The sequence below is a fragment of the Elephas maximus genome, chromosome 10 (genome assembly GCF_024166365.1).
Source record: "Elephas maximus indicus isolate mEleMax1 chromosome 10, mEleMax1 primary haplotype, whole genome shotgun sequence".
NCBI lineage: Eukaryota > Metazoa > Chordata > Mammalia > Proboscidea > Elephantidae > Elephas > Elephas maximus.
In genome coordinates this window covers 31,743,143-31,767,802 of record NC_064828.1, presented here as the reverse complement: position 1 = coordinate 31,767,802, position 24,660 = coordinate 31,743,143, and the positions used below count along the sequence as shown (strand labels likewise).

Here is a 24,660-nt window from a genome sequence, read left to right as displayed (position 1 = left end):
GCCGACTGATCCAGCCTAATTCAGGGGTGGGTTCTCCTTTTAGAAAAATTCTTATGTGGAATATCTTTCTTTGGTTCTTTCTACTCCTGTGGTTCTGCATAATCTCCAAAATTAAATAGGCATTGCTACTTAGAATTTTATGAACAAGAACTGAGGCAATTTTGTTCCCTAGAAAAATGTCCTCGCTGATAATCCATTTTGCCATTTCTTTTGAGTGCAGGTAGGGTAGTGATAGTGGTTTGCATGTTCCTTCCTATTTCTTGTCTACATTTTTACATATTTTTTACCCAATGATAATCTTAGCCTATCTTACTGGGCATATTTTGGATAACACAAGTGAAAATGATTTAGGATGTCTTGGTGCTGAAATTATGTGTATAAGAAGTATTGATCTCAAGTCAGAGTGTTACATTTTCCATTGCTTCCTTATCTCATTTAAGTTACAGCCTTAGTGTGTTTCTCTGGGTCTCAACATCAGGCTTGCTTTTTCTCTTGCCAGGTGCAGAAGAAAAAATCTTAACAGAATTTCGGGAAGCTTGCCATATTATACCTCATGACTTCCACCTGCAGGCCATGGTTCGTTCAGCTGGCAAATTGGTCCTTATTGACAAGTTACTTCCAAAGCTTAAAGCTGGTGGCCATAAGGTTCTGATCTTCTCCCAGATGGTACGCTGCCTGGATATCCTAGAGGATTATCTAATCCAGAGGAGGTGAGAAAAGAGTCATCTGTAGACTTAACGGTTAACTATATCCTCATTAAGATGTAAGGAGTTGGAGGGCCTGATTGAGTTTAGTTGAATTTGAGTATAGCCTAGAACTGGAATAAGAGAGTTATTTTAGAATTCTTATGCTCAACATTCTGATAAGAGTCTTGGCTAGCTAGGGATATGGGGGTACTAATATTGACCTTAGTCTGCTGTTACTGATCTCTTCCTTTTCTTAGCCACTTGAATTTTTCTTCTGTGATTCCCATACAGGTACTTATATGAGCGTATTGATGGGCGAGTTAGAGGCAACCTTCGACAGGCTGCTATTGATCGCTTCAGCAAGCCTGACTCAGACCGCTTTGTCTTCCTGCTGTGCACCCGGGCTGGGGGACTTGGTATTAATCTCACAGCTGCTGATACATGCATCATCTTTGATTCGGATTGGAATCCTCAAAATGACCTGCAGGTAAAGGAAATCATTGTCTTAAGGACTACCTAACCTGGAAGGTACAGAACTTTTTCAATAGAATCAGGACATCTTAGAAAGACCTGTCTTTCAGAGACTATGGAATTATTTACTTAATGAAGGGTGGCAATCTAGATCAGGGGCTAGCAAACTTTTTCAATAAGGGACCAGATAGTAAATATTTTAGGCTTTGTAGGCCATGCAAGTTCTGTTGCAACTACTCACCTCTGTTCTTGGCACAGCAGCAGCTACAGACAGGACATAAACAAATGGATGTGGCCACTCAGCATAGTGTGCTGGCCCCAGGTCAGCATGATGGGACAATAATTTCATCTTGAATGAATTTTTTTCTTTTAATTTTGAGTTGATCTCCTGATTGCCTTACAGATTGAAAGAATCATGAATTTGTGTCCTTTTTTTTCCCCCCTTAATTTTATATTCTCTCACTTTCCCCTTCCCTTCCATTTTTTTTTTTTTTTTAACCAGGCCCAGGCACGGTGTCATCGAATTGGGCAGAGCAAAGCTGTAAAAGTGTACCGTCTCATCACTCGTAATTCCTATGAGAGAGAGATGTTTGATAAGGCTAGCCTAAAGTTGGGATTGGATAAGGCTGTGCTTCAATCCATGAGTGGTCGGGATGGCAACATTACTGGAGTGAGTCCTCTTAGTCTGCAGAGCCTTTGTGGAATCTGAATACCTTGTTTATATTCTCAATTATTATTTCTTAAAATATTATGGTGTGGTTAGATATTCTCTTCATATTCTTGTCACCTCTCTATTGTTTTATTCAGATCCAGCAATTCTCCAAGAAGGAGATTGAAGATCTCTTAAGAAAAGGAGCCTATGCAGCCATAATGGAGGAAGATGATGAAGGTTCCAAGTTTTGTGAAGAGGACATTGATCAGATCTTGTTAAGACGAACTACAACCATCACCATTGAGTCTGAAGGAAAAGGTTCTACCTTTGCTAAGGTATATTCTGTCTGTGCCAGAGGCTAGAAAAGCAGAGGTAGAGACAGGAATTCCTAGGATTAAAGTATGTTTTAAAATGTAGTTGTTGATTTCCCATTGTTTTACAAAGTATTAAGGTCAGTTTCACTCTGTGCCTTTGTTCCTCAATAGGCAAGCTTTGTTGCTTCTGAAAATAGGACAGATATTTCTCTGGATGACCCCAACTTTTGGCAGAAGTGGGCCAAAAAGGCTGACCTAGACATGGATCTACTCAATAGCAAGGTGAGCTTACCCTTCTTTCAGGAACGAAGTGTCACAGAAGACAGACTGTTTCCAGGAGTCTTTATAGCTGCTCTGATTCTTCTGAAGCTAACCTTGGTTTATGCTGGTGTAGCAACTAATATATACCACTTAATTTTGCTTTTTGAGTCCTTGTAGATTATTTTGCATGACAGTGTAGGTTTTAACTGTCAGTTTAGGTTCTTTTTTTTTTTTTAATTCGTTGTTGAGAGTATATACAACATAATATACACTAGTGCAACCATTTTCTACATGTACAATTCAGTGACATTGATTACATTCTTTGAGTTGTGCAACTATTCTCACCTTTCTTTTCTGAGTTGTTCCTATCCCATCTAATCCTTTGAGTTGGTGGTGTCACTTTGTCCCATATAGATAGTTCTTAAAAGAGCATACTACCCAAGGCAGACATTTTTTATTAGTTTAGCTAAACTGTTGTTTGGTTTTAAGAAGACTTCAGGGGATATTTTTGGTTTAAGTTTTAAAGATTATTTCAGGGCAACAGTTGGAGGGGTTCATCCACCCTCCATGGCTCCAGAAATGCTAGAGTCCATGAGAATTTGAAACTCTGTTCTACATTTCCCCCCATTTGGTTCAGAATTTTCTGTAGAATCACGGATCAAAAATGTTGAGTGATAGTAGCTGGGCACCATCCAGTCCTTTTGGTCTCATGGCAAAGGAGACAGTTGTTCATGGAGGCAATTCCTTATCCTCCTATTCCTGACTCTCCTTCTTCCTCTCTTGCTCCAGGCAAATAGAGACCAATTGTCCTGCCTTGGATGGCTGCTTGCTCAGTTTTGGTTTTAACGTAAGGTGCAAGTTAGGTTTTAAGTCCTAAATAATCTCTTTAGTTATCTAAATATATCACATTCAAGGTTATTTCAATCCGTGATTGTCTTAAGTTCTGGCCCACGAGGATATCATGAAAAGAGTTCCTTTTCTGTTCTCTGCCTAGAATAACTTGGTGATTGACACACCTAGAGTACGAAAACAGACCCGTCACTTCAGCACTCTGAAAGATGATGACCTGGTGGAATTCTCTGATTTGGAAAGTGAGGATGATGAGCGGCCTCGCTCCCGCCGACATGACCGTCATCACGCTTATGGGCGCACTGACTGCTTTCGGGTGGAAAAGCACCTTCTGGTATATGGGTAAGAACCTAATGTACGATCAGAGGTAGTGCGTCTCCCTCCTGATAGATACCCTGGGTGCCTTTCAGTTTGGAGGCTACGACCAAAGGGGGTACTGTGTCAAACTTTGGCCCTGGAGAGTGTTTTTTTTTTCGGTTACCCTGTACTTCCAAGATCTGTTTATCCCCTACCTTTTGGGAAGTGTGATCCTGGGGGGCAGGAGGACATCATCGAATTAGAGCCCCCAGGAAAATATTAATGTAATTCCCTGTCTGTTTCTCTAGCTGGGGACGGTGGCGAGATATCTTGTCCCATGGACGCTTCAAGCGACGTATGACGGAGCGAGACGTGGAGACCATTTGCCGTGCTATCCTTGTGTACTGCCTTCTACACTATCGTGGGGATGAAAATATCAAAGGCTTTATCTGGGACTTGATTAGCCCTGCTGAAAATGGCAAGACGAAAGAATTGCAGAATCATTCAGGTAGTTATCAACTCATTACTTTTCATTTCTCTGTGGGTTATGTAATCCTTTTCAGGCCAAGAGTTTTTCTCAATCCAAGTCTTTAATGTTGCCCCTTCCCCAGGTCTGTCTATCCCTGTGCCCCGTGGACGCAAAGGGAAAAAAGTAAAGTCACAAAGCACTTTTGATATCCATAAGGCAGACTGGATTCGGAAATATAACCCTGACACTCTGTTCCAAGATGAGAGTTATAAGAAGCACCTGAAACATCAGTGTAATAAGTAAGGATGGAGTTTAGCACAGACTAAAGAAAGCATTTTCCACCTCAGACTTTCTGCATTGTTATTGAGCCAGCTCTTCCTCCCTCCCAGGGTGCTGTTGCGAGTACGAATGCTCTACTACCTAAGGCAGGAGGTTATTGGAGACCAGGCAGAGAAGGTGTTAGGGGGCGCCATTGCCAGGTAAAGTTATGGTATATTTTTCTTTATTCCATCCCTTATTCAAGGAATGATTGGTTTGCTTGTTTGATTTTCTGCTATCTTTGTGATACCTGATAATTAAAATCTATTTATCAAGTCTTTAATATTGTATTTTATATCAGTTGAAGGAAATAGAAAAGCTACTTGAGCTTTTAAAGCAGTGAATAAAGGAAGATACCTGTAATAATATTTCCAAAGATTATTTTTTAATTTCCTGTATTGCCATGCTGACTCTGCCCTCGTCTGCCTTCAGTGAGATTGACATATGGTTCCCAGTAGTGGATCAGCTGGAGGTTCCAACAACATGGTGGGACAGTGAGGCTGACAAGTCCCTGCTCATTGGAGTTTTTAAGCATGGTAAGTATCTTCTAGCCTCTTCCTTCACTAGTGAAGACTTATGTCCACAGATGGAACATTTAGCAAAATGTTCGTAACCAGGAACTGAGTCCTCTGATTGATCTTTATTATGTTTGAGTGTGAAACTAAATCTTAAATCTCCAGAGCAGAGCCGTTAGTTCCTATGAACACATGTTCAGGAAAGACCAGATAGAGAGTTACACCCAAGGCAGGGAACCTCCCATCTGCTCGCTAATCGCTGTTACCAGTCTGTCTGTAATGGGGTCTAAGTTAAGATTCCATAAATCAGAGGAAGTAAGATACGCCTACTCTTTTTAATAATAGCCACATTTACTTTGTATGACTTTCCTGTGGCTTGCTGAAAGTTTCCTACTTACCTAAATGTCCCATTTGTCTGAAATTTTCAGCTATTACTCTGACGTAGGTGTGGACAACAGTGTTTGCGTGAAATGAAAATAGAACATTAAAAGGGAGATACTCCCTTTGCAGTTTTGCCTGATAACACATCCCAGGTACTAAAAGCATGAGTGCTAACTTCCAGACCAGTGAATCAGAACATCTTTTTTCTTTTATTATACTTAGGATACATGTTTTTGAAAAGTTTAACAGGATGAGAAAAAGCATTTGTTGTCTTTGATTTACCTGTGAGAGAGAGAGGAAGGTTTAGAAGGGTCCAAACATCCTAAAATATGTTCATTCATTCGGCATTCATCAACATTCAACATTCAGTGAGTGCTTGCAACTCCAAGCTTCTTATCCTTCATCTGAAGATTTGTGACCTGGCCCTAAACTTTGACTTTTTAGTTTTCCCATCTGTGAAATAAGAATGATAACAGATTACTAGTTAAATGGCTGTGTAAATCTTTCACTATGACATACAGACTTTTAGATTAAATTCCTTTCAGTCACTAATATAAAACTCTTTGTGACTCTTAATTCCTATTAAAATCTTAAATATAGTAATGTAACCGAACAGTAATAATAACATTTGAAGTATATTTTGCATTATGGGTGAAGTAGCCTACATAATCTCATTATTCTAGCAGCATACAAAATAAGCATAAACTCAGCTAGGCAAAGTGAATCTCTGATTTTATTCAACTGTGGCCCTTTTTTTTCTAGGCTATGAGAAATACAATACCATGAGGGCAGACCCAGCTTTATGCTTCCTGGAAAAGGCTGGCCGACCAGACGACAAAGCCATTGCAGCAGAGCATCGAGTGTTGGATAATTTCTCTGACATAGTAGAAGGGTAAGCATTGGTTTTAGATCCTTTAAAGCTCTGAGTTTACCCTATGAAGGCTATTAGTTGTTTGTGCTAAAAGATAGCATAACTCTAGCCTTAACAGAACTCACTGGGATTCTTAATGCTGGTTATTATTTATCATGAATGATAAATCCTTAATATAGAGTGGAACCAAAGAAAGGACTCCAAAAACTGGCTTAAACCACACAATACCATAAGCTGCATCTGAGGGTGAAAGTTAATATTACTCCCAAATGGCTGGTTTGGTGTTGTACTCAATTTGTTTTATAGAGCTCTCTACAGGCACATTAGCTAAGGGGATAACTGATAACTCTTCAAAGATAACAAACAGCCAGGCAGCTCTCCCATGCGGCTTATATGTGGTAGAGCCTCAGGGAATTTTAGCCTTGGTTTATCCTCTCCCAGTGGTGCCTGATACATAAGACATTTACTCTGCCTGGATACATGTCCCAATGATGAGTTGCCATGCTAATACTGAGCCACCAGGTAGGGCAGTGTTGCCCTGGTTTGGGTGCCAGTGAGTTTAACAAAACTTCTCATGTGGAGACCTGAGGGGCATGTGAAATAGTTTTCTAATTTATAAATACCCACTCCTTCACGATTAAGAGATTTCTCTTTGATGATCACAACCTCAATTTGTTTAGTGTAGGACCCACTTATGTCCCTCAAAGGAAACTGAGTCTTTTATTCATTGCAAATCATTTATCATGTCACCCTTCTGTTTGATGGATCAAACTAGTAAACACAAACACACAAGAATGTTTGAATGAACTGTTCAAATGAGATAATGATAGTGGTGGTGGGTAGGGACAAAAGGTTAGACCAAAAAAAGAGCTATCAAGAGAAAGGAAGTGTTTCATTTCAATTTCAAACAATTTAGAGTGGCACTTAGTCACTTTCTTGCAGTGTTTTGTTTTGTTGGATGCTGTACCTGAGAGACCCAGAACCTGTCACCTGGGCTGCCATTCCTGTGAGCATGAAAGAAAAGGCACGTCCCATGCTGGAGAGCTTGCTTGGCATGGTCTTCATCATAGGTTTCTCTTAGTAATATAAGATGTATCATTAACATTTTTTTGTGCTCCTGGATAATTTTAGGGTTGACTTTGATAAGGATTGTGAAGATCCTGAATATAAACCACTCCAGGGTCCCCCCAAAGACCAAGATGATGAGGTAAGGAATTCTCATTGGAGTCCAACTTTTCCCTACTAATAAATAGTTAAGTCTAATCCCATTCCCTGAATCCTGAAGTATATTGATCAGTTCATTCATTCATGATTCATATATAATGCCAAATGGAAAATAACACCATTTGAGAATATGAAGTATTAATTCAAAGGATTGTAGCGCCAGCCAGGGGAGATCAGAAATGGTTTTGTGAAGGAGGTAGGACCTAAGCTGGACCTTGAAAGATAGTATTTGACTCCTAAATTCCTCAGTCCCTCTACCTTCGAGCAATTAATAAGAACTCACATTTCAGGATCTACTTCTTGTTCTACTTTTATTTAGTTGCTTCCAAGTTTTTGTGAGGGTTCCTTTCATTGGAAATTTTTCTTGATCCCCTGGTGCTATAGAAGGACACACACAAAAAAGTGATTTGATTGCCAACTTCCTCCTTTATCCTCCCCACTCCATCCTGTGGGGTGGATCTCCTTCTCTAGGGTGATCCTTTGATGATGATGGATGAGGAGATCTCAGTGATTGATGGAGATGAAGGTAAAGTTCTAGGTCAACTAGTATAATTTTGTGTGGGGTGGTGGGGTTGGGGAATTATTAACTGAATTCTCTCTTACCCTGTGATTTCTAAGAGCTTTGCCTTTGGGTGGGTTGAAATTACTAGTATTAACTCTACTACCCTTTCCATACTTCCTTTTCATTTTACTTTGCTTCCTGTAGCCCAGGTGACCCAACAGCCAGGCCATCTATTCTGGCCTCCAGGCTCTGCCCTGACAGCTAGGCTTCGGCGACTAGTAACAGCCTATCAGCGCAGCTATAAGAGGGAGCAGATGAAGATAGAGGCTGCAGAACGTGGGGACCGGCGGCGGCGGCGTTGTGAGGCAGCCTTTAAGCTAAAAGAAATTGCACGACGGGAGAAACAGCAACGGTATGATATGGCTGGGAGTTTTGCGTTGAGCTGTAAGCTTGTCTTCAAGTATGGGCCCTATATTTAAAAGCATTTTAGGAAGGATTTATTTAGAATTCTCTACAGAGAGACCTTCCTTTCTGTCTTGAATTGTTGTCCTCTAGGACTCAAAACTTCACTTACGTGTATAACTATAACTCCCAGGTAGGAGAATAGGTCTCCTATGTAGTCGTTCTCATTAAATTATTTGTCTGCGTCATTCCTCCCATCAGCTTGCTCATTCTTACATGTTATAATAGTATCTCTTACTACTTCTTTTGCTGTCTTCTGGACCTTTTTTTTTTTTGCCTCTGCATTCAACATTGGCTGTCTTTGGGTCATGTGTATTTGAAGCTACTCTAAGAAGTAACCAGTTTTCCTGAGGTCTCCTGATCACTGTTTCCATGTTCCTTTTTCCTTTGTAGATGGACAAGGCGTGAACAAACTGATTTCTATCGAGTTGTTTCAACCTTTGGTGTGGAGTATGACCCTGACACTATGCAGTTTCATTGGGATCGCTTCCGCACTTTTGCCCGACTGGACAAAAAAACAGATGAAAGCCTTACCAAGTACTTCCATGGCTTCGTGGCCATGTGCCGCCAGGTGTGCCGTCTTCCCCCTGCAGCTGGTGATGGTGAGTGAGACTTGGAGATTCTAGGGTGACTGAGAGTGGATGGCAACAGAACCAACTCTTGGTTCATTTTTCCTTCCACCCTATCTCTTGCAGAACCCCCAGACCCTAATCTGTTCATTGAGCCCATCACTGAAGAGAGGGCCTCGCGGACTCTCTACCGTATTGAATTGCTTCGGCGCTTACGGGAACAAGTTTTGTGCCATCCTCTTTTGGAAGACAGGCTGTCATTATGTCAGCCTCCAGGTCCTGAGTTGCCCAAATGGTGGGAGCCTATTCGGCATGATGGAGAACTTCTTCGAGGGGCAGCCCGCCATGGGGTGAGCCAAACAGACTGCAACATTATGCAGGACCCAGACTTCTCTTTTCTGGCTGCCCGTATGAATTATATGCAGAACTATCAGGCAGGAGCACCAGCTCCATCCCTATCACGCTGCTCTACTCCACTGCTACACCAGCAGTATACCTCGCGCACTGCCTCACCACTGCCCCTGCGCCTAGAGGCTCCTGTTGAAAAGCCACCTGAGGAGACAGCTGCCCAGGTCCCCAGTCTGGAGAGTCTAACCTTAAAGCTAGAGCATGAGGTAGTGGGCAGGAGCCGACCAACCCCACAAGACTATGAGATGCGAGTAACCTCCTCTGATACTGCACCTCTGGTTTCTCGGAGTGTTCCACCAGTCAAACTGGAGGACGAGGATGATTCAGACTCTGAGCTGGACTTGAGCAAGCTGTCACCGTCATCCTCTTCTTCCTCATCCTCATCCAGCTCCAGCTCCAGCACTGATGAGAGTGAGGACGAGAAGGAAGAGAAGCTAAGTGAGTGCATGTGACAGTAGTTGGCCCTCTTACCTATTTTCCACCTCTCTGCTCTTTCCTTTTTTTTCTAATGCATCCTCTGACAGAGACTCAGATTTTGATTTAATAGAATGTCAAAAGAGTTACGTTACTTTGGGGCCCTTCATTTATGGCCCACATAATGCCATTCCTATATAACTTTCTTCTTCCATCTTTGCTCACACATTCTATGTGATCTCCAGCTGCTGACCCATCCCGCTCAAAGCTCTATGATGAAGAGAGTCTCCTGTCCCTCACTATGTCCCAAGATGGATTCCCAAATGAAGATGGAGAACAAATGACCCCGGAGCTTCTGATGCTTCAGGAAAGACAAAGAGCCTCTGAGTGGCCCAAGGTAACAGCCTCATTCCTGGACATGTCAAGTTCAGAAATACAATGTAACATTATATATAGGGAACAAAGAACAGAGGTTCTGGTTTTCTTTATTAATTGCATTTAGTGCTACATGCTTTTTCATAGAAGTCCTCAAGGCTGACATAAGTGATCTGATAGATTGGATTACCTCCATCCTTCTGCCTTTTGATTTTTACCCACACTAGTAATGACAGCACTATTGTTTGCACAGGATCACAGACAGGTTCTCAGGCCCTAAAACCAGTATTGATTTGTTTTTCCCAATCAGGATCGTGTCTTGATAAACCGTATTGACCTCGTCTGCCAGGCTGTACTCTCAGGGAAGTGGCCTTCTAGCCGTCGGAGCCAGGAAATGGTAACAGGAGGAATTCTGGGGCCAGGCAACCACTTGCTAGACAGTCCCTCATTGACCCCCGGAGAATATGGTGACTCTCCAGTCCCCACGCCACGAAGTAGCAGTGCAGCTTCCATGGCAGAGGAGGAAGCATCTGCGGTCAGTGCAGCAGCAGCCCAGTTCACCAAACTTCGCCGAGGCATGGATGAGAAGGAGTTTACAGTTCAGATCAAAGATGTAAGCCCAGCATTTAGGCACTGGGAAGGGAGGAAGGAGGCTGTAATTCTTGCTAATAGTTTCACTAACAGGATACTGAACTCATTTGATTAGCTAAATTTGCCATACTCGTTGCTGTCAAGTCAACGCTGGCTCACGGCAACTCCACACGTCAGGGTAGAACTGTGAAGAGGAGGGGAAAAAAACGGTTATAGAGTCACAAAGATTAGGAAAAGTTGTTCAAGTAAGGGAAGAGTTCTTGACTTGTATAACATGAGAACTCGATTAAAATAAATCATATTTTTGAAGAAAATTTAATTGACAAAAGGATTCTTTTTGGTTGACTCATTTCTAGTTCTAAAGCTGGTTTTTAAAAGCTAAATAAAATTGTGAGAAGGCTGTTAAAACAATACTTAAGCATTGTGGGCCTTATTAAAAATAAAAGGAATCATTCCTGCCTGAATTACATCAGTGTTATTTTTTTGCTTTGAACCATATTAATTGGCCATTGAGTACTTAAACAAGAAAAGTTCTTAAATTAGTATATGACAGGACTATCGGGATTTTGCCCCTGTGATGAGTTGCCATGCTAGTACTGAGACACCAGGTTAGGGGGGTTTACCCTGCATTGGGTATTGGTTGCAATGCCAGTACTGAGACACCAGGTAGGGGGTTTTACCCTGCATTGGGTGTTACTGAGGTAAATTCTACTTCTTTTAAATCTACCTGAGGGCCAGTAGGTTCACAAACGAAATCTTTCTAAGGAAAAAAGTATATAAGTTTAATCATATTTCCAACGTCTACCCTTTAGTCAGATGGCTTTTCTTTTCACCATCATTGATCCAAGGGGGTGACCCTTAGCCCAGGTCCCCCAAGATTTACTCTGTACTTTAAAAACCTGTGCTATATGATGTCTCGGGTGTGTGGGGTGTCTTCCTAGGAGGAAGGATTGAAGTTAACATTCCAGAAGCACAAGCTGATGGCTAATGGAGTAATGGGAGATGGACATCCACTGTTCCACAAGAAGAAGGGGAACAGAAAGAAGCTTGTGGAGGTGAGTGGTGGTGAAGCTTTTTAACACGATGATTAGACAAGATCTTTTTATTCCCAGTAATTGATGAAGGCAGTTGGGATTGAGGGACTGGAAGATATTTTAGTTATCTTATGGCTACCAATGGCTCCACTCCCTCTCTCTTCCTGCCCCAAAGAAGAGTATATGCTCATGGGGGTGGATTCTGGGTTTGCAGCTGGAGGTGGAGTGCATGGAAGAGCCTAATCACCTTGATGTGGACCTGGAGACCCGGATCCCTGTCATCAATAAGGTGGATGGTACTTTGCTGGTGGGTGAGGATGCCCCTCGCCGGGCTGAACTGGAGATGTGGTTACAGGGTCATCCAGAGTTTGCTGTCGATCCCCGATTTCTAGCGGTGAGTGGCAGTTCCATCCAGCAGCATTTAAAGTCATTCTCTTGGTATTTAAGCTGTTCGAGAGGGAGAAAGCATGCCATGTTATGTCATTGTTTCTGCATCTGCAAGATAAGGGTAATACCCAATCTTCCTACCTTACAGAGTTGTTGTGAGGATCAAAATAAAATGTTAAAAGCACTTTAACTAAAAGCTATGTAAATGTTTACTATTAAACTATTGTATGCATAAATCACCTCAATTTTTTTTTTTTTTTTTTGAAAGATCCACTTGATAGGCTTTTCCACTAGGACTTATCCTTTATAACAAACATTTATTATCAAAACTAAAGACACAAGTAACTTAATAATTACTTTAAAGAAGACTTTTATACCTCTGGGATAACTGATGCTCTTCTATTGCAGTATATGGAGGATCGCAGAAAACAGAAGTGGCAGAGGTGTAAAAAAAATAATAAAGCAGAAATGAACTGTTTGGGAGTGGAACCAGTACAGACAGCTAACTCTAGGAATGGAAAAAAGGTGAGAGAGACTAGAACATCGCTGCTCTCTTCCCTCACTAGGTATATTACAAGGCTTTGCAACATAGGTTGTGGCTAGGAAATTTTTAATACTATTTATCTTTTCTTCAATGTAAGTTTCTGAGAGCAGTAGTCTTCAGTTTACAAATAAGGAAACCCGGTATTTTATTGGTGTTTTTGCAGCCGAGCGGTTTCTTCATCTCGAGAAGAACAAAAAATTCTCAAAACTAACTCTAATAATACATTTATTTTAATCTTATTAAAATGTAAGCATTAGTAGGCTATATTGGGAAGAATCTTCAGGGCGTTATCCTGTTCGTCTACTGATTAAGGGATTTGGGGCAACTCCTTTACCCTCTCAATTTCTACATTTTCCAGAATTGGTTTCTTAAAATTTTGTGATTCTGTTTATTTTAGGAATGACCGGAGGGCCTAACAGTGAAATCATTCATGGGATTTCCCAACATATAAGAGGTTGAGAATCACTGATAACATACTATTAATTAAAATTTTTTTAAAAAGACATATTTTACAATTTATGACAATTTTGGTCATTATTCCATTATTTTCAAACATATTTATGTTTTTATCATGGTTGTAGACTATTTTTTGGATTAGTACCCATAGTTTCTTCTTCTTTCTCCCAAGATAGAATTACAGAAGTTTCTCTCGGCTATTATTTTCCTTACTGTGTACAATAGTTGCATTTTTAAAGCGTATATAAATGATTTGGTTTTGCTAAGCAGTCATTTAAAATGAATTAGCACTTGCATATACTTATCATTCCCCATTTGATCTTTTATATCTTTTTTTTGTTTTTAACCACATGGTGTACCTTTTAACAAACTAAGTTCTTCTTGCATTTCATAAATTACAAGAATATTATTTCATAATGCTATGTTTATTTGTAAGGTGAATTTATGATGTTTATTGTTTTTATATTGGTGAAAGTGGGTTTCATATAGTGTTACGACATAATAATTTTTAGGTTTTCTCTTAACCTCCACGGAACCAAGAATGTAATAAGCAGAGTGGTTGATACGGGAAATGCTGATGGCTAGGTGGCTGGTACCATCTCTGTCTTGAATTTAACTAACATAGGACAATTTAGCTAACATAGAACAGCCTGTGAAAAAAGCTTTTCCACAGGTACTATCTGATTTTACCTTGATAACGTGGGTCTCAACACTAAGAACAATCATAGGAAATTATGACTGATACAGAATTCTTCGTGCAGAATTGACAGTGAATCTAGCACTGCGTTATTACTTGGACCTATTTTTTATAGGAGTGTAGGTGCTATTATAGTCATTTAAAAAGTCCACACATACCATACTGAGATGTTTGTTTTCCATGTCAAAAAGGTATATTCCCATGAAAGTGCTAGGCTTAAACTGAGACAGAGTCCAGAGACACAGTTACCAGTTGTCTGAGTTTAATGGGAGTTTACCTAGTGTTGCACTTAGGCCAATAGCAAAACATAGGCACTAAAAATAGTAAGTTCCATCTTCAATGAATTTAACCAGAACATCTAGAAGAAGCAATTTAAAATTAAGCAAATATTTTTTTTTAATCTGAAAAATAAACTTATTTTGTATTAAATTCAGTGAGAAGCTACCGACAATCATTTTGGGTGTTCTAGATACCCAGAAGTCTTAATCTGACCTGTTTTATCACATTCTGATGTGATAATATAGTATAGGACTGTGATTTCAGTATAGTTCGCTGCACTTCACATGGTAAGATCAAGTGATCCTTAGTGTACAGTAAAGTATACACCTAAATGAATTTTTTTCTGTGCATGTACTGATCCATTCACGGTCTTACCCAAACCCCTTATTAACAAAGGTAAGCATTTGTGAGATCGTTGGCTGAAGTAAGGTTTACAATATAGTCATGGAAAACAGCAAAAACTCCTGGTTCGTGTGAGTATTGCTATCAAATCCTTGATCTCACTCAGTTCATCATCGGAATGCTTCAAACAGCTAAATCCTCCTCCCCATTACCACCATGACACCTAGTCTGACTAGTTTTGGCCCTCCTATTCAGTGAAAAGTATTTCCAATCCAGAACTGTTGATCTTTTTTTTTTCTTCTTCTTCTTCTTCTTCTTCCTTTTGCTCTCTTCCTCTGTTCCCTTCTCCCAGGGTCACCACGCTGAAACTGTGTTCAACCGCGTTTTGCCAGGGCATATTGCACCAGAGAGCAGCAAGAAGCGGTCCCGTAGGATGCGACCAGACCTTTCCAAGATGATGGCCCTGATGCAGGGTGGAGGCACTGGGTCCTTATCTCTGCATAACACCTTCCAACACAGTAGTAGTGGCCTGCAGTCTCTGTCATCTCTGGGTCACAGCAGTGCTACTTCTGCATCTTTGCCTTTTATGCCGTTTGTGATGGGCGATGCAGCATCATCCCCTCATGTAGACTCCAGCACCATGCTTCATCACCACCACCACCTCCCTCACCCCCACCATCACCACCATCATCATCCAGGCCTGAGAGCCACTGGTTACCCTTCTTCACCAGCGACTACCACATCTGGCACTGCCTTGCGGTTGCCACCACTGCAACCTGCAGAGGACGATGAGGATGAGGATGAGGAAGATGATGATGATTTATCTCAGGGCTATGATAGCTCAGAAAGGGACTTCTCACTCATTGATGATCCTATGATGCCAGCCAACTCAGACTCCAGTGAAGATGCTGATGATTGAAGCCCCAGTGTTGCCCCCATTGCTTGGGTGGCTGCTGTGTTTTCATTTACTCTGGCCCTTGGACTATGGAAAAGTGGGAGGGGCAGGGGAGATGTGGGGAGACCCAGGACTCCAGGAGGTGGGAAAAAAAAAAAAAAAAAAAACTTGTACCTGATTGCTCCCAAATCTGAGAGGATTGGGTGGGCAGGGGAACTCCTAAAATAATACAAGACCACTTCCTCATTTTTGGGGAAGGAAAGGAGGCTAGAGCAGCTGGCGCGCTCACCCCTCCCTAGACACCTCCATTAACCACAGACTATGTAGCGCTGGCCCTAGCCTTTGGCAGAGCCTGTTCCTGGCCGAACTGTGGATACAGCTGGAGGGTCAGGAACTGTTACCTTCCTTCCCCTTGGCATTAATAAATTTAAGTTAATCCTTTTCCACTCTTCCCTTCTATATTTGCTCAAACCCATATAAATATTAATTTTAAGAATCGATGTTCATGGTGGGTGATTTCAATACCACTTTCCTAAAATCCTAATACTGTTCATACTAGTTACTTTGGTTAGGGCAGACAAGTCAATCTGTACTACAAATGTAAGATGTCGAGCTTGCTAAAGGCAAAGGAATGATTAAATTGTTAAAGCTTAAATTGTAGGCAAAAATGTCTCAGATTCAAACTCCAAGTTCTTACAAGAGACTCTCGAAGAGGAATTATTTCGTCAAAAACCACGAATATTTTGTTTGGAATTAACTGAAATGATGGTGCTTTTTGGGAAGCCTTAAGAACCCTGTTATTTTGCATAAACTGCGGCAATGGAACTGGCTGACTGGAACGACACTCAGGACTTGGGGTGGGGAGAAGGGTTGGAGAAGGATCGGATAAAAGTTTGTGGAGCCCCTCAGGCGTTTGTTTCCCAAGACCCTCTTACCATCCCACTGCCTAGATGAACCCGGACACTATTTTCCTCTTAACGGCAAAATCCTCTGCCCATAGCTTGGGAAGTAGTTTCTCGGGAAAGCAGGCTCCGCCTCCCTGGTTTGAGCGCTGCGTACCCGCGCGGAGCAGCTGGCCCAGCGTCCAGGTACCGAGTGTCCTTCCAACCCCGGAGCAGCAGAAGCTCTTGGTTCCCCACCATTTTTTGGAGGGGAGCGCACCCAGTTGCGCTGTAGTCTTTCCACTCCACATGCCGCTTTTTCCGCTTCCTTCTCTGGCCCATGGGGTGGGGCCATTACGCCCGCGCGCGGCACCCCGAGTGGGGCGGGGCTGGGGCGTCAGGCCTCCCGCCTCCGCAAACCCCAGTGGCCGCTTCCGCGGCGAAAAGTCGGCGCTCCTGAAAACCGCGGCGGGGCAGAGAGTAAGGGCGGGGCATAGCTTCACGTGATGACGTCGACTTGCGCGCGGCTGTGGCGAAGTTGACAAAACCCCGCGAAAATCTGGACTTTTTTTGCGTTGCGTATTTTGTTGATTTCATTCCTCTTTTTTCTTTCTTTTTTTCCTTTCCCCCCAACCTTCGGCCGGACACTTTATAAAAAAAGGGGGGGGGGAGGAGAAGGCTGTGGGGACCCGGAAGCGGAAAGGGTGTTTTTGAGGTCGGTACTTCCGGGTCACTGGGGGAGTGCGGGATTCCGGGGCCGAGAGCGGGTGTTGGAGCCGGGACCTCGCGTGATTCTCGGAACCCGAGGAGGAGCGACGTCTGGGGCTATGGCTGTTACTCTGGACAAAGACGCTTATTACCGGCGAGTGAAGAGACTGTACAGCAATTGGCGGGTGAGGAAGATCCCGAAATTTTCCCTAGGGAGCCCCCCTCCACCATCCCATAATAACCCTGTTTCTCGGCGCCCTTTTTTCTCTTTGCATCGGGAATCCCCGGGTTCAGTGTCGTGCCCCTTTCGTTGCTCCTGAATCATGCATCGCAGGCGCCCATGAGTGCTGCCCGGTAACAGGGACTCCCCCGCAATCGCCCTGCCCTGCGGCCACCACCATCTTCCCCGCGTGCAGGCCCCCGTCATGCATAACAGCTACCTCTCGCAGCTCTTCCCGCCCTAGAAGAGGCATCATCATTCCCTCCCACTCCGTTGTCACGTCTTGCTGCCCCCTCCTGCAGTGTTCACACACACCCACGCACTCGCGCTGCCCTTCCAGAACCACAATATTCCGCCCTAGGTCCCGCCAGAATTACAGTCATCTTCTTAAAGAAGGGGTAGAATGGCAAGGAGGATGTGAATTGGGCTGTTGGTGTTTATCGTTTGCTGGGCTGTTGCTGGAGTTAAAAAAAGAAATACTGCTCACGCGCAACCACCTCTTGTTCTAGGCCCTGCCGTGGGTAATACAGAACTAATGCTGAAAACCTCCAGGCATTAGTAATACAAAAAAAACGATGTGATGCCTAAAACCTCTTTGGTAGAGTGTCCGTGCACATGTTCACAAAAAGAGCTGTTTCAGTTCCCAGACTTTTAAAGATCGGGCCATTTTACTGCTTCAAAACGTCCACATTTAAAATTTCTGTTTGTGATAATAATTGATCAACAAACGTTGGATTGTATTCTGTGGTGCAGTCTGTGAGCCATCTAGCTTAACTCTGGCCTCTGTGAACCCTGTCAGCCAGGGAGGAAGTAACTAATAAAGACTTTTTTTTCAAACCTGAAAAAACGACCCGACAAAAATGATCAGTTCTGATTTCAGCATTGTGAATTACTTTTCAAATTAATCTTATGTTGAAAGCCAAGTTATTAAAATTGTGTCATTTACCTGCCACTCATATTCATCTTTTGAGGTTCGGTGTTCTTAATTAGATAATTGGAAATAAAATGGATTCTCTGTTGCATTTTATGAAAGTAAAAATAAGAGCTCTAAGGTAGACAAATGCTGGGCACTTTATTTAAATTTTTATTGGGTAATATCTGCCACATGTTTTTACAGCTTGCTGTCACATATTTATACTTGAATGTGATCCGTGTTACAAAGGTCTTTTAAAAGCCAGATGTTTTCTAAATATTAGTAAACGTTAGTGTGCTGTTAAAGTCAGAAGTCTTCTCCATTTATACCAAACCAAAAAAACCCAATCCACCCATGGTAACCCTATAGGACAGAGTAGAACTGCCCCATAGAGTTTCCAAGGCTCTAAGTCTTTACAGAAGCAGACTGCCACATCTTTCTCCTCCGAAGTGGCTGATGGGTTCAAGCACGCAGACCTTTTGGTTAGCAGCCGAGTGCTTTAATCACTGTGTTACCAGGGCCCCTCCTCCACCCATAGTCCCCAGAATTACACGCTTTTAATACAGACATTGTTTCTAGTCCCAGGCATTCAGAATTTAATCAACTTATTCTTCATCCTCTCTAAACCATTCATGAAAATTAATATTAATTTAGAGCTCAGAGTTCCCCTAAGCGATAGGTAAATTCAAAGCATGAAACTAGCCTGTGTAGAAAAAACAGGCCTGCAGACAGATCGGTAGACTTATGAAATGACAGTGTTTAAATCCGTTGGGGGGAAACAGAAGTTAAGTGACTGGCTTGCCCTCTCCTCCTAACACCCGTTGTTTGTTTGTTTCTCAAAAATCGTTAAAAATTTTATGGCCCTCTTATTTAACTTAATGACATCATGAGGAGGGGGGGCATTAGATATTGATAAATCATGAGTCAAGCCTATGTAAAAATTGCTAATTAGCAGAATTTGTGGCTACTTACTTTTAAAGTCTTTGCATAGACTTTCTACTTTTTTTTTTTATAGCTGTACATTTCAGTAAATAATTCTGCAACCCACCTGTAGAATTTCTTTCCAGATTACAGTACTTTTATTCTGATCTGCTTCAGCAGGGATCATAGTTTTCTGGGGATAAACTTGGTCACTTATCCTCTTAGCAGTAGCAGAATGACAATGGAACATATAGGTGCATTCTAAACCTTCTTTTCATTTACATCTTTTTAGTTCTGAATGAGAAACCACCACAATTCGCAATTCAATCTGTTGTGATTTATGGCAGCCTCATGTGTGTCAGAGTAGAACTGTGCCCCAGAGGATTTTCAGTGGCTGATTTTTCTGCAGAACATCTCCAGGCCTTTCTTCCGGTGCACCTCCGGGTGGACTCAAACCTCCAAGTTTTCCGTTAACAGCCAAGCGGTTAAACGTTTACACCACCAGGGACTCCAGTAAGAAAACTAAGATTGAAATATGATAATATCTTGAAGTTAGTTGTGTAAATCCCAATCCTTGTCCTGACCACTCACCTCTCCGAAGGAATCTGTTAGGACTCTAAAGGTTAACTGGTTTGGACTCCACATACACTTTTAGTTTTGGATATTCTTTAGCATAAGTCCTTCAAAACTGTGAGATTGATCGTGGCATCTTTCAGCTCTTTCTTCACATACATAGAGTTGGAGAGAGAACTGATACACTATCAGCCCCCCCCTTTTTTTTTTTGAGTAGGAACTAACGTGACTTCTAATCTCACTTATCTGCAAGTTGAGCTTGTGTTCGATATAAATTGTGAGGCTAATTTGATAAAACGTTATTTCTTAATTACAGTTTTTCATAATTTAGGCCCTAAAAATGATTGTTGTATCACACACTTAGCTGTTTGAATAGAAAGTTATAAAAACTTTAAGCTTAGATGTGATGGTGTCATTTTAGAGGTGAGAACATGGGCTCGGTCAAAAATCAAACAGGAGACCTCTGTAGTGACTAGAACTTCTCAGACGTTTGAGTTTGGTCCATTCCTGCCCCCTATTTAAGTTAGCTACTGAGAGCAAAAAGGGTTTGCAGTATTTGTCATTTCTGCGTTGAAAAACCGTGAGGGTTAGTGGTGGGTCATAGGAATGGGCTTTGAGCTTCTACTCTGCCCTCTTATACTCACTGAGTCCTCCTTCAGGGCTTGCCAGGCTTTTCGTGATTATGGCTTTTTTTTTTTGATCGTGAAAATATACACACCAAAACATTCACCAGCACAGCTTCCACATTTACAGTTCAGTGACATTGATTGCATTTTTCATATCATGACACCATTAATGCTATCTTTTTCCAAAACATTTCACTACCATTTACATAAATGCAGTGCTTCACTCCTGAACAAACCGCTCCCCTTCCCTCTCCCACCCTACCCCTGGTAACCATTAATAGTCTTTGGTTTCTATATATTTGCTTATTTCATATAAGTGAGGAGATACTGAATTTGTCCTTTTGCAACTGACTTATTTTGCTCAGCATAATGTTTTCAAGGTTCATCCATGTTGTGGCATGCATCAGAACTTCATTTTTCTTTATGGTTGCATAATACTTCATTGTACGGATAAACCAGTTTATTTATCCATTCATCTGTTGATAAACATTTTAGTTGTTTCTGCTTTCTGGCTGTTGTGAAAAGTGCTACAGTGAACATTGGTGTACGGGTTTCTGTTTGTGTTTTTGTCTTCACTTCTTCTGGGTATATACCTAGTCTTGGAATTGCTGGGTCATATGGTAATTCTGTGTTCAGCTTTTTGAGGAATTGCCAAATGGTTTTCCACAATAAATTAGTACTGCTCACTGAGGGAAACAAAAGAGGGTACCTACCATCTCAGGGTTCTAGCTGCTCCAAGGACTGAAGGATACAGTATCCAAGCACTCTATAACTTATTTGAGACCTAATAGGACATCCTGCTATTGATGAACCTTGGTATCAGTTCTCTGCCTTTTATTCCAGAAAAATTCTATAAAATGTCAGAATAGCAGCTATTTTGGAAAAGAATGTTGATCTGATGCATTCATTCACGCATAACCCAACTATCCAGACTGGGGTGGTGGGTGGCCACAACCCCAGGAAGAAAGCTTTTGTCAGTGGAGAAAACCAATTAGCTATAGTGCCAGTACTTCTCTTGAGCGCTACTTTCTGGCTCTTTGCCAAGTTTATGGTGGCTTAGTTTTTGTTGAGTTACTCTCCAAGACTAGGCAGCTATCTTCTGTGGCTCAGAGAGGCTTTTTTAAATGTAGGCAATTCCCATACTACTTTGAGCAAAGAGTGGGTTACTTCCACGCGTTACAGTTCTTTATTGCTCTGGAGTGGAAAAGAAAACTTTAATGCTCTGGCCTCATGGGTAGAAAGTTGAAAGTAAATGCCTGGACGGCCTGAGATTTGTTGGTTCTGACTTACTCAACTTTTGTAGGTTCCTCTAGCTGTCTACGTTTTGTATTTTTGTCTCCATTACCAGGTGTAATGCCTGGCATGTAGTGTCGTCAGTGAGTGGTGATGACTTGATTATTGAGAATATCCTACATCTTTTTCTTGGTTTGAAGAGATTTATGTCAGGCTAAAATTATGGTACTCATAAGTCCTGCTTTTTTCAGAACTGTTCATTTATTGTCCCTGTGTAATTATTAATGTCACACCCTTTTTTCAGAATTGTCTCTGTGGATGGTAAATTATATGGGTACCCTAACTATAACAACCCATGCGTGTCTGTTAGTTTGTCGTACCACGGGGGCTTGCGTGTTGCTGTGATGCTGGAAGCTATGCCACCAGCATTCAGATACCAGCAGGGTCACCCATGGAGGACAGGTTTCAGCTGAGCTTCCAGACTAAGACAGACTAGGAAGAAGGACCTGGCAGTCTACTTCTGAAAAGCATTACCCAGTGAAAACCTTATGAATCGCAGCGAAACAGTGTTTGATACAGTGCTGGAAGATGAGCCTCCCAGGTTGGAAGGCACTCAAAAGATGACTGGGGAAGAGCTACCTCCTCAAAGTAGAGCCGACCTTAATGACGTGGATGGAGTAAAGCTTTCGGGACCTTCATTTGCTGATGTGCCATGACTCAAGATGAGAAGAAACGGCTGAAAACATGCATTAATAATTGGAACCTGGAATGTACGGAGTATGAATCTAGGAAAATTGGAAAACGTCAGAAATGAAATGGAATGCATAAACATCGGTATTCTAGGCATTAGTGAACTGAAATGGACTGGTATTGGCCATTTTGAATCGGACAATCATGTACTCTACTCTGCTGGGAGTGACAGCTTGAAGAGGAATGGTGTTGCATTTATTGTCAGAAAGAACATTTCAGGATGTATCCTGAAGTACAGTGCTGTCAGTGATAGGATAATATCCATACGCCTACAAGGAAGACCAGTTAATACGACTATTATTCAAATATACGCATCAACCACTAGGGCCAAAGATGAAGAAATAGAAGATTTCTATCAGCTGTTGCAGTCTGAAGTTGATCGAACATGCAATCAAGATGCATTGATAATTACTGGTGATTTTAATGTGAAAGTTGGAAACAAAGAAGAAAGATCAGTAGTTGGAAAATATGGCCTTGGTGATAGAAAAAATGCCAGAGGTCGAATGATAGAATTTTGCAAGACCAACGACTTCTTCATTGCAAATACCTTTTTTCACCAGCATGAACAGCGACTGTACACATGGACCTCGCCAGATGGAGCACACGGAAATCAAATTGACTACCTCTTTGGAAAGAGACAATGGAAAAGCTCAATATCATCAGTCAGAACAAGGCCAGGGGCCGACTGTGGAACAGACCATCAATTGCTCATATGCAAGTTCAAGCTGAAACTGAAGAAAATCAGAACAAGTCCATGAGAGCCAAAATATGACCGTGAGTATATCCCACCTGAAATTAGAGACCATCTGAAGAATAGATTTAACACATTGAATACTGGTGACTGAAGACCAGACAAGTTGTGGAATGACATCAAGGACATCATACATGAGGAAAGCAAGAGGTCATTGAAAAGACAGGAAAGAAAGAAAAGACCAAGATGGATGTCAGAGGAGACTCTGAAACTTGGTCTCGAACATTGAGCAGCTAAAGCAAAAGGAAGAATTGATGAAGTAAAAGCACTGAACAGAAGATTTCAAAGGGCCTCTCGAGAAGACAAAGTAAAGTATTATAATGACATGTGCAAAGAGCTGGAAATGGAAAACCAAAAGGGAAGAACATGCTCAGTGTTTCTCAAGCTGAAAGAACTGAAGAAAAAATTCAAGCCTTGAGTTGCAATAGCAAGGGATTCTATTGGGAAAATATTAAATGACACAGGAAGCATCAAAAGAAGATGGAAGGAATACACAGAGTCATTATACCAAAAAGAATTAGTCGATGCTCAACCATTTCAAGAGGTGGCATGTGATCAGGAACCGATGGTACTGAAGGAAGAAGTCCAAGCTGCTCTGAAGGCATTGGCGAAAAACAAGGCTCCAGGAATTGACGGACTATCAACTGAGTTGTTTCAACAAACGGATGCAGCGCTGGAAGTGTTCACTCATCTATGCCAAGAAATATGGAAGACAGCTTCCTGCCGAACTGACTGGAAGAGATCCATATTTATACCTATTCCCAAGAAAGGTGATGCAACCAAATGTGGAAATTACAGAACAATATCATTAATATCACACGCAAGGAAAATTTTGCTGAAGATCATTCAAAAACGGCTGCAGCAGTATGTGGACAGGGAACTGCCAGAAATTAAGGCCGGTTTCAGAAGAGGACGTGGAACCAGGGATATCATTGCTGATGTCAGATGGATCCTGGCTGAAAGCAGAGAATACCAGAAGGATGTTTACCTGTTTTATTGACTATGCAAGGGCATTCAGCTGTGTGGATCATAACAAATTACGGATAACATTGCGAAGAATGGGAATTCCAGAACACTTAATTGTGCTCATGAGGAACCTTTACGTAGATCAAGAGGCAGTTGTTTGGACAGAAGAAGGGGATACTGATTGGTTTAAAGTCAGGAAAGGTGTGCATCAGGGTTGTATTCTTTCACCATACCTATTCAATCTGTATGCTGAGGAAATAATATGAGAAGCTGGACTATATGAAGACAAATGGGGCATCAGGATTGGAGGAATACTCATTAACAACCTGCATTATGCAGATGATACAACCTTGATTGCTGAAAATGAAGAAGACTTGAAGCACTTACTAATGAAGATCAAAGACCACAGCCTTCAGTATGGATTACACCTCAACATGAAGAAAACAAAAATCCTCACAACTGGACCAATGAGTAACATCATGATAAACGGAGAAAAGATTGAAGTTGTCAAGGATTTCATTTTACTTGGATCCACAATCAACAGCCATGGAAGCAGCAGTCAAGAAATCAAAAGACGCATTGCATTGGGTAAATCTGCTGCAAAGGACCTCTTTAAAGTGCTGAAGAGCAAAGATGTCACCTTGAAGACTAAGGTGCGCCTGACCTAAGCCATGGTATTTTCAATCGCATCATATGCATGTGAAAGCTGGACAATGAATAAGGAAGACTGAAGAATTGATGCCTTTGAATTGTGATGTTGGCGAAGAATTATACCATGGACTGCCAGAAGAATGCATAAATCTGTCTTAGTACAACCAGGAACGCTCCTTAGAAGCAAGGATGGCGAGACTGCGT

The 24,660-nt window shown here is 41.8% G+C and overlaps 2 protein-coding genes, 1 long non-coding RNA gene and 3 other non-coding genes across 14 annotated transcripts in view; 5 read left to right on the top strand and 1 right to left on the bottom strand.

Annotated features, from left to right (window-relative positions):
• CHD8 (chromodomain helicase DNA binding protein 8) overlaps positions 1–16,205 on the top strand; it is a 64,345-nt gene extending 48,140 nt beyond the window's left edge. For 7 of the 9 annotated variants that reach the window (XM_049897574.1, XM_049897580.1, XM_049897578.1 and 4 more), the window contains exons 17-38: positions 500–710; positions 978–1,173; positions 1,660–1,827; positions 1,965–2,144; positions 2,295–2,405; positions 3,379–3,575; positions 3,839–4,038; positions 4,118–4,298; positions 4,389–4,478; positions 4,750–4,853; positions 5,976–6,105; positions 7,216–7,291; positions 7,780–7,834; positions 8,015–8,222; positions 8,666–8,874; positions 8,968–9,687; positions 9,909–10,060; positions 10,349–10,651; positions 11,571–11,684; positions 11,878–12,057; positions 12,459–12,575; positions 14,721–16,205. In XM_049897574.1, the coding sequence (XP_049753531.1) occupies positions 500–710; positions 978–1,173; positions 1,660–1,827; positions 1,965–2,144; positions 2,295–2,405; positions 3,379–3,575; positions 3,839–4,038; positions 4,118–4,298; positions 4,389–4,478; positions 4,750–4,853; positions 5,976–6,105; positions 7,216–7,291; positions 7,780–7,834; positions 8,015–8,222; positions 8,666–8,874; positions 8,968–9,687; positions 9,909–10,060; positions 10,349–10,651; positions 11,571–11,684; positions 11,878–12,057; positions 12,459–12,575; positions 14,721–15,287 (4,469 nt within the window). In that variant the 3' untranslated portion in view covers positions 15,288–16,205. The remainder of the gene's footprint in view (positions 1–499; positions 711–977; positions 1,174–1,659; positions 1,828–1,964; positions 2,145–2,294; positions 2,406–3,378; positions 3,576–3,838; positions 4,039–4,117; positions 4,299–4,388; positions 4,479–4,749; positions 4,854–5,975; positions 6,106–7,215; positions 7,292–7,779; positions 7,835–8,014; positions 8,223–8,665; positions 8,875–8,967; positions 9,688–9,908; positions 10,061–10,348; positions 10,652–11,570; positions 11,685–11,877; positions 12,058–12,458; positions 12,576–14,720) is intronic. The other 2 variants (XM_049897576.1, XM_049897577.1) reach the window with 2 other exon arrangements.
• On the top strand, positions 6,568–6,677 carry LOC126084859 (small nucleolar RNA U6-53/MBII-28). Its single transcript, XR_007519093.1, has one exon. It is a non-coding gene; the product is annotated as a small nucleolar RNA U6-53/MBII-28 (small nucleolar RNA).
• Positions 10,646–16,285, bottom strand: LOC126083735 (uncharacterized). Its single transcript, XR_007518859.1, has 3 exons — positions 16,199–16,285; positions 11,911–12,110; positions 10,646–10,813 (listed from the first exon to the last, which is right to left on the bottom strand). It is a non-coding gene; the product is annotated as an uncharacterized LOC126083735 (long non-coding RNA).
• Positions 11,199–11,246, top strand: LOC126084861 (small nucleolar RNA U6-53/MBII-28). The gene has a single exon (XR_007519095.1). It is a non-coding gene; the product is annotated as a small nucleolar RNA U6-53/MBII-28 (small nucleolar RNA).
• LOC126084860 (small nucleolar RNA U6-53/MBII-28) lies at positions 11,269–11,360 on the top strand. Its single transcript, XR_007519094.1, has one exon. It is a non-coding gene; the product is annotated as a small nucleolar RNA U6-53/MBII-28 (small nucleolar RNA).
• A 571-nt stretch (positions 16,286–16,856) lies between the features above and the next one.
• Positions 16,857–24,660, top strand: part of SUPT16H (SPT16 homolog, facilitates chromatin remodeling subunit) — a 43,817-nt gene continuing 36,013 nt past the window's right edge. Inside the window, exon 1 of the mRNA XM_049897581.1 lies at positions 16,857–17,037. Within this exon, the coding sequence (XP_049753538.1) occupies positions 16,972–17,037 (66 nt within the window). The 5' untranslated portion in view covers positions 16,857–16,971. The remainder of the gene's footprint in view (positions 17,038–24,660) is intronic.